Genomic DNA, 12,609 nt, shown 5'->3' on the forward strand with positions numbered 1-12,609 from the left:
CAGACCGAAGGTTATAGATAAAGCTCTTTGCAAGAAAAAAGCCCATTAACTTAACAAAGTGCAGTACCAAGCCCCTGGGTTATGGCACATGGGGCACCGGCCAGCCCCTCTCCCGGGAGTTGGATTAAACGCCCCCCGCAGCTCCAAGTAACCGTCGGTAACAGCCACTAACGGCCAGCACCCCGCCCCGCCCCGCCCCGCCCCGCCCGGCTCCGCCCCGCCCCGCCCGGCTCCGCCCCGCCCGGCTCCTTCCGGCGCCCCCCCGCCCGCCGCTGCCACATCCTCCGCTGACGTCAGCCCGCGCCGCCATATTGGAGGAGAAGCCGCCCCCGCCAGCTCGGCTTCCGCAGGGGGGACGGCAACCACCGCTGCCTCCGCCTCCTCCGCCGCGGCCGGGCCCGCTGCCCATGACTGCCCGGTGCGGATAGGGCGGAGGTGGGAGCGGTTCCCGTCCCTTCTCCTGCCGCCCTCCCGAGCTGTCGCCCGAGCCCCTCTCCCCGCGGCCGGCCTCTGCCCTCCCGCCGCCTCCAGCCATGACTTCCCTGACCCAGCGCAACTCCGGCCTGGTGCAGCGCCGGACCGAGGCCTCCCGCAGCGCCGCCGCCGCCGACAAGGAGCGGGGAGCGGGGGGCGGCCCGGAGGATGAAGGCCGCAGGGACGAGTCCGGCGACGACGAGAAGGGCGACTCCAAGGAAACGCGGCTCACCCTCATGGAGGAAGTGCTGCTTCTGGGCCTCAAGGACCGTGAGGTGCGGACGGGGCCGTGGCGGCGGGGCTGGGGCGGGCCGAGGTGAGGGGGAGGCCGGGGAGCACCGGTGGTGCTGGAGGAGGCGGGAAGGGGTGCCTGAGCGGTTACCGGTTATTCGGGGGCTTATGGAGGGCGTTGATGGGGAATGGGAGCGTCAGTGGTGCTGGGGTGCGGGTGGGATGGGGACAAGGGCGCTTCCGGGTCAGCGTTGCTGCGCGTTTGGGGCAGAGGAGTTGCTGGGGACGGGGGTACGGGCGCATGCTGGAACAGGCTCGGTGTTCTGGAGCCCGTGGGGAAGGTGCTTGGGTTTTGGGAAGGGGGAACCTGGCCGAGAGTTTGGATTCCCCTTTGGATGCGGGGTTAGCAGAGGGGCTCTCGTATTTGTAGCATCTCAAGGAAGACAGCGTAGGGGTTATGGCAAGATGAGGACCTGGAGGGGAGGGCCAGGGCCCCTGGTCAGTGTTGGTGGTTAACTTGGAGGCGTGGGTAGACCTGTGATATTTATACTGCTTCTCCTACAACTCACCCATGGCTCTAACGTGGAAGACTTCTTGTCTACTCCTACGTCGTTTGTCAGACACTACTCTGTGGGACTTACAGGGTTCTCGGGTCACTTTAGGATGCTTAGCAGCCCTTTCTACTAAGACTTTTCAGGCTAATGCATGTGAAAAATGTCTTAAAGTTGGGGGAGTTATATATGACAAAAATGGGCCTGGAGTAATAAGTGTGTCAAAATGAGGTAATGGCATTATTATATAATTCTGTGTTTTTACTGAATTTAAAGCTTAATTCTTTGTCATGGTACTGTGAATAATAGTCATTGAGGAAGGTGTACTTCTACCAGTGTGTCGAATTTCTGTTTCATTTGAAAGATAATAATTTGAAAGAGGTAATCAGTGGAAAACGCATGCACGCTGGAGCGAGTCAGTCCTGTCAAGGAAACAGTTTAATTTGATGTGGTGTATGGTGAAGCGTAATATGCACTTATTTTAGATATGAGTTATAATATGGATTTAATTAAGCAACCTGCTTTTTCTTTTTCCTAGTGGTAAATAAAGCAATTAAGCCAGTTCATTGTTTTGGGTGGAAGTCTCTTAAAACAGTGCATGTTCATGAGGACAGAATAATGGGGGAGGGAAGCCGGTAAGTTACATGTTCTTTGACAGTGCATTGCATCTAAAATAAATTTGCTAGTTGATAGTGAATAGGTTAAAGAGTAGTTTTCCTGGTTAACATTTGTTCGGTTTAATGCGTGTGGGTATATCTGTGTATATACCTGCTACAGTAACATATTTTGTTTCTTTCTCAGATTCTGTTTTTTGGGCCATATTGTTGTAATCCCATATTTTCAGATGGACCTTGCCATGGCCTCCTGCTAAACTCAATAGACATTCACAGTGATACATGTTTCCACCTGTTGACTGAAGACTTGTGCATACACACATTTCTCTTCCTGCACACTTGAGTAGTTGTGGAAAAGTTAGGTGTGACAAGACAGGTATCTGGCAGGATTGCCTAGGAGGTCTTGCCTCGAGGAAGATGAGGTAAATGGGGTGATCTTTCAGGTCTTCTTTTCTCAGGATTGTGTGCTAAATCTCCTAATTTGGAGGCCTTAGGCTGTAAAGGTTTTGAGGTAGGGAGCATTCTGTCTGCCTAGGAAGACTACATGGTGCAACTCTTGCTCATATCAAAAGTAAGCAGTTAACGTTGGGCCTAAAAATCCAGCTTTGCACTGGTGTGCATCAAAATTATAAATCATCTAGCTTTGCCAAGTGCGTTAGTGACACACACTGCAGGTAATATAATATTCCTTTGTGCGGAAAAAGGAACTGAGTGATTATAGTGGCACAGATATCCATAACTCCTTTGGGATTTTGCAGTTGAGACAAAAAGAATATTGTCTTTAGGGTGGGGGGCTTATGTGCAGAAACTGTAGCTTTGTTAGATGTGAATCACTAGGGTTTGTATTTGGTTTTGGGTCTGCTTGTACCCTTACATACAAGCTGCACTATGTAAACTGCTTTGTTTTCACATTTTTTTTCCTTTTAAAACTGGAAATAAAACTATACTCATTTCCAAAGTTGTTTTTTTGTTGTTCACTATTGTTCTAATGATAATTAAGCAAAACTTATTTACTTTATGCATCTGGAAGCGCTTTTCCTAGAGTTTTTACTTCCAGTATAATTGATTTTCCATGGCATTTGTGTGTTACTTTCTCATGATAGCAAACAGAGAAAAGCAATACAGGGTGTGTAAAATGTAATTGTATAACTACACTGAGTGTAAGGGAAAGGCAAAGGCAGGTCTGTGAGTTACAAGCTCAATTGAAAGCCAGAAAATTTAAAGCTGATAACATACTTCCTGTTTGTTCCAACAGGATAAAATAATTTAATGTTGACTTTAAAATAAATACATAAAAATATAAAAAAGGAGTCTGAATTGGCCAAAGAACATGTTTCCTTGAAAATAGCTTCTCTCAGGAAAGATCACTGATTGCAATTGGTAACTTAGCTTTCAGTTTCTGGGGTAATTTTTTTCTAATGTTGAACACTGGTGGATATGGCTTAACACCTTGTAAATTGTGTACAAAATGCTTCACATGTAAGGAGCTAACATTTATAATTTGTAAGTATAGATGACAGAGCCATTACTCTTAGGAGAGAGTTTTTCAGGAAGGTTTGGGCAGTGATGGATTGATGAGTTCAATGCTTCTGGGAACTTGTTATGTATTTGTGAACTGTACTTTCAGGATAGCGTGGTGATTGTGACAACCACAGCAAAACCTTCGAGTTGTTGTCTAGTAGTGGCTGCAGTATGGGTTCCATGCTGGGGATGCCTGGCTGCCCTAAAATAAACACAGTGTGCATCAATCCCACTCTTAAAGCTTGAACACAATTAACTTCATTCGCACATGGTTCTTGGATGTGGCCTTCCCCCTATCCCATTTGGCCTAATTGTACTTGCTGTGTGTGAACAGTACAATGGTTCCTCTTCCGTTTGTATCTTCCGTGTATGCATAACTATTTTTGTATTCCAGGGTGTAGATAGGTTATAAGGGATATGTGCTGAAATATGTGCATGCTTGCATAACATGACAGATGCGGTGTCCTTGGAGAAGCAGCTAATATACTGGAACAAAATATAGTACTAGAATTCTTCAGGGAGCATAACAAGAACACCTACACTTATTTGGAAACCCTTCAGAAACATGGCTGAGAGAGTTGTGTTCATCCATGTAGGGTACAGCAATAGCCTGTTGCTGGAGGAGTAGAAAATACTAATTGGAATAAAATATATTACTGTATTAGGTTAAAAATTATATTGCAGTAGGATAGGTCAAAGCCACCACAAAAGGGAGGTCATTCTGTAGAAGTACTGAAGCATCTGAGATCATCACTCCCAAGAGAAGGGATTGGTAAATATTAAAAGTTAGCTTATTAAAAATGACAGCTAAGAGGTGAGTGCAGGCCAGTTTGTTCATTATAGCTCTTCCAGACATCTCGTAACTCAGTCCCATAGAAAACTGAGAGGTTGCTAGGTGGCTGTGCTCTGTAACTGTTGCTCCATTTCAGTTCATTTAAGTTTTTTGTACATGAAGGCTTTTTTGCATTTTTCTCTTACTTTTTGGAGTTCTCTCTTGGTACACATTGGGAATCCATCTGAACACAGCAATGCACACAGCTGCTCCTAACATCTATACCATGTGCCACAACTAAACAAATTTAAGCAGCTATAGCGACATTACACCTACTGACATAAAATACTTATTTGATCTGTAACTAATTCCTTATTTGCTGAAAGAAGACTCATGTAAAGTATGTTGAAATAATTGTCATATACTGCGGTTTACTGCAACAGTAATTACTTCTGGTTTTCTTCACCCTTTGGCGAAGTCTAAAATGTCATTTGTGAGAGTGAAGTAATGTTAAATCACTTCGTTAAGTACAGAAATTACCTTCAATCTTTGCTATTCATGTTTGGCCTTCAGAATCTTCATTTGTAGCTGAAGATTTAGTGTTGCAGCATAGCTTTTTGTCCAAATAGCTCTTGCGAATGTCTTCGGCTTATGGTATTTTTCATTGTACTGAAGTAAGTTATTAGAGAGTTAGTTTGCCTGCTTCACGTATGCTGTTTTGTGTTGATCAGCTTAGTACTAAAATGTAGTTTCTTTATTCTTCTTACAAATATGAGTGTCTGGATTTGTTACTGAATTTTGTATTTTAATCCTGAAAAGATTTTTTTCTGAAAGGTGAAATAAGAATTCTGAAAACATTCAAAATGTGGGTAGCATTTTCCCTGATACTAAAATTTAGCTTTGTGAAATTCATTTTATGATGTCTGGGGTTTTTTGCCTGTATAACAAAAGATCAAGCTTTAAAAAGCTGTCTTTTTGTCTTTTTAGTCTTTTTTTCCCCTCATTAAAAAAGTTTCAGCAACAGTCTGAACGTCTACGCTAAAGCTCCTGTTTTGCTGGAAAATTTCTGAGACAAATGAGTGAAACATGAAGAAGTGTCTATTGGGAATTTGCATTTCAGTTGAAGAAGTATGTATGAATGTGTTGAAACTTTGACAGAGACATGCTTTTTGTCAAATGTTCAGGGCCTAATAACAAAGTGTGTAATGTCTGCAGTGAGAAGTTTGTTCTTTCATAGTTGCCTACCTTTTTGGTCCCTTTTATTTCATGTCCATATGCAAATTACAGGCTAGGAGAAGATAGGTGGTGTGGGAGGAGGAGTACCCCAGTTCTGTGTGCTACAAGATGCAGTAAAGTGCCTCTCTACTGAGTAAATCCTGCTTTTGGGCTCTTTGGAGGACATGCTGATTTGGAAGCAGCATTTTGGATAGAAGTTGACTTTGTGTTGAAATGGTTATATTTCATGGTTCTTCATGCAGGTAGTGGGGTTATCCCTGTTCTCATAGCATGGCTAATCTGTAATCTATATTATTTATTTATGGATAACTTTGTAGTGTAGTCCCTTCTTTCATATCCAGCTGTCTGGTGTAGGGCAAGACAAAAATATTGTCAAAGCCATTCCAGAGATGCTTCTCAGTTTTTTCAAAGTGCTCTTAAATAACAAAGCTGTAGCTCTAAAGTGCTTTTAAAAAAACAAAGCTGTAACTCTTCTTCCTCTCCCTATAGCAAGCTGTTTTTATTTTAAAATTTCCATGAAGTATATTTAAGAAAGTGTTGCTGTTAATTGCTAGAAGGAAAGTAATCATGGGACCGAAAACTAACATTTCATATTAGAAAAAGTGGTATTATTTCAGGTGTTCTTTGATCCTAAAGTAGTTCCAGTACTGCAGAATTTATGTCAATTAGTTAAGCTACATGTAACGGGCCTTCTTCGCAAGGCTAAATTGATTAAGGTTAAGTGTTGCAGACAGTATATTCAAGAATGACTTTCTTACAGAGCAAATGATTACTACAGCACATGTTACCTTCTGTGTTGCATTACTGGGGGAAGGGGAAGCTGGTCTGGAGTAAATGTGTGGCTCGGTTTCCTCTGCATAGACAACATTCTCAATCTGTTTTGTCGTAATGTTTAGTAAAGAAAGAAAAGAATAATAGTCAAATTACCATGTGACACTTTTAACTGTTTTTTTTCCTGGCTTGGAAGCAGGTCTTAGATGAAGTTCAGTAATTTATTTTCTTTCTGAAGTAGTCATAAAAGCTTACTGCAGAATGATTTCACATGCACTTTTCAGACATAAAAATTACAAGGTTGCAGATAAAATAGTGCATGACTCTGTTCTTCCTCTAACTGCCTTGTATTTAAGCCTGGATGAGTGGAAGCACAAAGGTTTGTGGTACTATGACTAAGCTGTTAGTCTGAGTGCAAACCAGTGTTATGCATGCCAAGTCTTTCCCATCTCCCCCAGTATACTCCGTACTAAACTACTGCATTTCAGCCTTTTTTCTTTTTTCCTTTTTGTGATGGAGCGTTAAGATAATAAAATAGTATGCATTGTAAGCTAGATCTTTATAATTGGAGAGGTGTTACACTTGTAGATCTTTTATTAGTTGTGGATGTTGCAGGATTTATTCATCACACTGGGAAATTAGTCTGTCAGGCTTTTTGCATATCTACCTGTTGCTGCTATTCTTTTAAGCATTTATAAGCTGCTTATTGCTAGACACTTTGTAGTCATCTGCCTTTATGGTTTTGCTAGATAGCATTATGTATTATTTAGTGTCCTTAACTGCTAGGCTAGGTGTCTTTTGTACATGGGCTGTACCAAGAGGTTTCGATTTAGCCAATCATTCTTGTACAGCATGGCACATTGCACTTCCATTTTTGACTTCAGTAGGCACTTCACTTGACTTGTGGTAGAGACTGTCAAATGTGGAAGTGCGAAAGAGAAGCATTCTGTACATATTATGTTGCCATTTCAGTATGTCTTCCACATTGCACAGTGAAGAACGCAGTTATGTTTGGTGGCTAGGTTGAGGTAAATGCCAGATGGACATTTGATCTGTGCTAATCACTTAGGAAGTATTAATTGCAACTGCTTTGCCTGTGCTGTATATTTAAATGGGACTTCTGCTTTAGCAGCGTCTGCAGTCTGGCGTAGACTTTTAGTTTACTTTTAGTAAATCTTCAGTACTAAATGGAAGAACTTGTTCCCTTTTAAAGTGAGAACAGTGCAATGAGTGGAATTTTTTATCTCATAATGAAAATGTTGACGTGGCCTTATTGTGAGATAGTCTGTTACTTGACAATTGTTTGCACCTGGATAAGTGAAACAAGTGAGACCTGTTCTGAAGAGAACAAACTGAAAGGAAACTAGGGGAGGTTTAGACAAAGAAGAGGAATCTCTAACCCTTATGCACACTGTGGGGTTTTTAGTTTTTTTTAAATACCCAAAACATGACTCTAGAAACCCATCCACATTAATGACCAGATGCAAATCCCTCAAAATGAAACATTGTACAGCTCCCCACTTTGAGAAAACAGTTCTTTACATGGTGTTTTAATTTGTGACTCTTGTAGAAGAAAAGGTAGAAGAGAGGGATAGGTGTTATGTTTGGGGGCAGATACAGGGTATTTATAAGCCTGGAGGAGGGAATTGTAGGTTTAATGTGACCTAATTAGTCAAAGTCAGTGAAACTTCCACATTATTATGGCTGATAGCCAATATTAGACCTGCTTTGTCTGTATTAAGAGGACATACCAGATTCAGGTTTTTCATACTGATTTTAAGAGAAATATACTGGAGCTGGCTGGGATAATGTTGATTTTCTTCATAGCAGCCAGTATGGTGCTATGTTTTCAATTTTTGACCAAAACAGTGTGGGTAACATCCCTGTTTTATCTGTTGCTGAGCAGCGTTTGCACAGTGTTAAGGCTGCCATTATTTCTTGCTCTGTCTGGCTGCCAGTGAGTAGGTTGGGCTGTGCAAGAGGCTGGGAGGGGGGACAGCCCAGGCAGTTGACCCCACTGACCAGAGGGGTATCCCATGCTGTATAGTGTCATGGCCAGCAATAAAAAGGGAGGGGAGGGAGGGGGTGGGCAGATAGGTCATCATTGCTTGGACTGGCTGGGCAGACAGTCCATGGAAGGTGGCTTTGCGAGAGCCATGCAAATATTTGAAGTCATTATCTGCGTGTGTATACACTTAGTCATGCTGAAAGTTAGGCTTCAAAGTTTGTCTTTTAATTCCTAAATGAACAGTCAGACTCTTAAGTGTTGATTTGTTCAGTGGTCTCTTAAGGGTCCAGCAGTGCCTCCTCTTCAATAAAGCTACAGTTTTATATTATCTTCATTTTAGTGAAGAGATGTCTAATGTATGTGTGTGTAAGTGCTTGAAAAAGTGGGCAATAGCATTTGGTTTTAGTGCCCGCAGTAGTCAACAGCAGCTGCTGTCTGTTATTTATTCCTAAATGCTTTGGCAGGTTAATCAAACACCTGACAAGTCTCTTGTCAATGATACTGTGCTTTGTAGAAACATGTGTGCTTGCTTTCCTAAAGGATTTCAGGTGCCTGGCTGTCAGAACCCTTCAGAGATTTTCCTTGTTAACTTATCTTCTGTTTATAACTATGCTACAATTTATGTTCCAGTAAAGTGGCTAATGATTCCATTTGCATCAAAAGAGGAAATCAAGAAGACTGCAGTCAGACATCAAAGTCCCCGTATTGTAGTATTCCAACAATAAACAGTTCTGCACTCTGGCTTGCTTTTCCTTAAACAGATACTAATTTTCAAAAGTTCTGTAGGTCAGGATGTTTCACTAAATGTTCTGGGTTGAGAAAGTAATGGCTTGCTTGAAAGGTAAGACTTGCAGCTAGGTATAGGTTGGCATAGACCCTTGATCTAGTGTGAAGGGCATGAAGAAGAATCCAATTCATTTTAATTGCAAATGACTTGAAGTTTAGATATTTTCCCTTTGGCACTGAGGAAATCCAAAGTATTCCTCTAGCAGGTGTCTTGAACATTTTGAATATTCACAGATTCTGGGCATGTTGTTTTTATCTTTTTATTATTATTTTTGAGGGGTGACTGGTAAAAGGGATGAATGTCTCCTAAAATTATTTTGTCTTCAGAAATGCATTTTTTCAGTTACGTAGGCAGATAGAACTGTTTCTTACACTGGATCTGAAATTCCTTTGTACTAATTTAAGAGCTACCTGAAAAATTAATCTATTTTGGTTATTACATATATTACATGTCTATATAATATATACAAAGTAGCCTCCTCTGAATGCATTCTTGCCAGGTGAAGATGGGCCATGTCTTTGATCAAATAAGTTTTAAAACAGATTTGTCTAGAGAAGCAGTAAAAATCAATCTGGCAGACAGTAGATGTGAAAACAGTTCTATAAGAAAAACGGAGTGTTTGTCTCTTTATAACATTCGAGATAATCATATATTTTATTGAATCTTACTGCTGGCAAAACCAAAAGCCAATTTTGCGTTTCAGGGTTGCTTGTTGTCTTAGAACCTAAACATGAGAAAAATTTTGAGCATGTTCTCAGCTTGCTGTTGTTCTTGTATTCTAGAATTTGGAAGCTTTTCTTCTCTCGTATCTCATAGGTCTACAGAGGAGGGAAGAGATTGAAACTATTTTTGAAGAGTTATTTAAGCAAGGCCCTAACCCTGAATGCTGTATTTTCAGCTGACTGTCAATAGGCTGGGGTAAAACCACGAAGGAAGTTTATTTGGGTCTTACCAGAGAATGCTGCCACAGAAGCGGAATTTGGGTTTGTGTTTTAATCTGTCTGGTATTGTGGAGTACTGTAGTGTCATGGAGTATAAGGTTTTCTTAGAGGTAATAAATCCATAGCTGTTAGACTTAAAATATCAATATGTGTATTGAATGTATATTAGAAACTAAGGGAGAGTCTCTAGGTCATTAAAGCACATGCATAATTTGACCATGTCAGCTCTTTGAGAATAGCTTCTGTGCTGTGGTTACGCTCATCTTCAGGTAGATTAAATTATAATATCTGCATTGGAAAGAAAAGAACAGATCTTTTTGGTCCCCTGAAGGTGAAAATGGATCAATTCTTATAATAAGATACCTGTAGTGAGAGCAGCCTAATTTTACCTTGAGGGTTTAAATAAATTTGGACATTCCAACCTGCCTTCGATGAATATTGCAGTGAAGATTTTCCTTTTTTTCCTCTTCCATCATTGTTTTCTACTGTTTGCATTTCCCTCCAGCTTCTTATAAGTATGTTTAGTTATGCTGGTAAAAATACTTTAATTGGTTCTCACTGAAATTTAAGGTGCTTTATATGTTTACAGTCTGTCTAAGGATACTTGAATAGCTGACTCAGAGCTGTATAGAAGTCTGTATAAGGACCTAGTTGAGGAGGAACAAATGCGAGCTGGCTGCACAAGGGGGAACTAAGGGCTTCAAATTATCAGAATAAATAGAGAGTTAGTTCTCTTAGTATCAACCAGCTTTTCTATTTGTCACAGAGAACATGGAAAAGTTTGTGGGTTGTGATGGGGTTTTATATTTTATTTTATTTTATTTTTTATTTTATTATATTTTATATTTTATTTTAATTTAATTTTTTTTCACAAGACCTGTTTGTTTATTTTTATGTTGAGAAGCTTCTTGCAACAGTGTCCTGGAAGAAAATACTTTGATAAACTTTAAGTGTACCTTATTGCTAGTATTAAAATTTCCTGCTCTGAAAAAGGGTGTGGTTGAAGTTTTTAGGTTTGAAAAAGTCAGGTATCAGATTTGTTGGACAAATATTTTTATAAAAATATGCTCAATATTAAGTTCAGCATATATAGCATCAATCTTGCTGACTTCCACCACCTTCAAGAGATTCAGAAATTGTGTTAGTTCTTCCTTATAGAATGATGATGTTCCTAAATAAAATACTAACTTTTAAGAGTTCTTCATATCTAAAGAATCCATAAACTTACATGAGTAACTCGGTTATTGTCAGTTATTGACTTTGATCTTCCTAAGATTTCTGCTTATAGTTACATTATCACAAAGAAGATATTTACTTACCTCCCACAACAGCAGGCAATTTTTCTTTCTAATCAGCAATTTTACTTTCAGCTAAAGGGATAGGAATGGCAGGATCGTGTAAAGGTGTTGGAAGCTGACATTCACGTATTCTTTGTCCTCTCCTGTTGCTGTCTCCTGGTATCTCCATTTAATTGTATGACTTTACATGAGTATTCAGGAGGATGTAGTTTTTCTGGTGTAGAATACTGATGACACATGCATTGGGAATTCATAAAATGAAGCCTTTGGGTCAACTGAGGATTGAAATTCCATGCTAAAACATAATTTAAAATAAACCAGGTACTTAAATTATAATTTCTATACACAGATTGCTTATTTGGTATTTTACATCTTTGGATTTGGGAACAGCTTTCAGGGGCTGTGTTGCTGAAGCTCTTCAGGTGTTCCAACTGTTTCCACAAGTTCGAAGTGCTATTAGTAATTGTAGTGAGACAATGTAAAAGGAACAGTATATTGATGGTTGTCTTCTTTTGGGGGAATATGAGAATTCTATGGTTCTCAGTCTGCTAGAACTCTTCATTAAAATGAAAATACTTAAACAGCATTTGTCATCCACAGGCATAGCTGTGAAGCAGATTAAAGTCAAAGTTGCTTGCAACAGATTCTTACATTGGTGATAGGGTGCAAGGGTAAGGAAACAGCGATCCTTGACATGAAAACTGGCATAACTATTAACCTGCTGCAGTGCACCTGGACAATGTATGCTGTTACTCCTTTTCCCTCTACCCTCCCCAGCTGTCTTTCTGTAGATCCCAAAATTACTACCTCAGAGGAACTCCTTGACTTTAAAAGAGAGCTCTCTCACAAATGTGATCAAGTCCATTATGAAATACAACTTGCTACAGCCCATGTTTTGAGATTAATTGTCTCTGCCTGTCTTTTTGCAGTAGGTTTCAAATGGGTGACAGATCATGATTTTGGCTTATTATGTTCTGTCTGTGCTTTGTGCTGGCTAATAATAGGCTAGTAGGCACCTCTGAAAGAACATGCTATTGCATCAGAGAATCAGAAAAGGATGCTATTGCTGTCTTGTCAGATTTAAAATATATAACTTCAAATTTATGATGATGAGGGTGGTCATTGTTGGGGTCCAAAACAGGAGGTGAAGGTAATGATGAATATGGTGCATGATACATTAAGCATTTCATATTTTCTGAGCAGATTGTACTCATGAGTGTCTTCAGTTTACAGGTAGCCCAATAATGTATGATTTTTTTTTGAGCTCTTTGGGATAAAGACTAAGTGAGTAGTTCCAGCTGTAACTATTCAGCTTGTGAAAACTATTCAGGTTTTGAAAGCAGTTTGTCCATTGAGGGGTGGGTTGTCACTGAAGGGGATGTTCTTGCCTTTTGCTGTCCGTACC

At 40.4% G+C, this 12,609-nt stretch overlaps 1 protein-coding gene across 1 annotated transcript in view; it reads left to right on the forward strand.

Annotated features, from left to right (window-relative positions):
* The first annotated feature begins 300 nt into the window (after positions 1–300).
* Positions 301–12,609, forward strand: part of GOLPH3 (golgi phosphoprotein 3) — a 32,725-nt gene continuing 20,416 nt past the window's right edge. The window contains exon 1 of the mRNA XM_075078217.1: positions 301–749. Within this exon, the coding sequence (XP_074934318.1) occupies positions 534–749 (216 nt within the window). The 5' untranslated portion in view covers positions 301–533. The remainder of the gene's footprint in view (positions 750–12,609) is intronic.

The sequence above is a fragment of the Phalacrocorax aristotelis genome, chromosome Z (genome assembly GCF_949628215.1).
Source record: "Phalacrocorax aristotelis chromosome Z, bGulAri2.1, whole genome shotgun sequence".
Classification (NCBI taxonomy): Eukaryota; Metazoa; Chordata; class Aves; order Suliformes; family Phalacrocoracidae; genus Phalacrocorax; species Phalacrocorax aristotelis.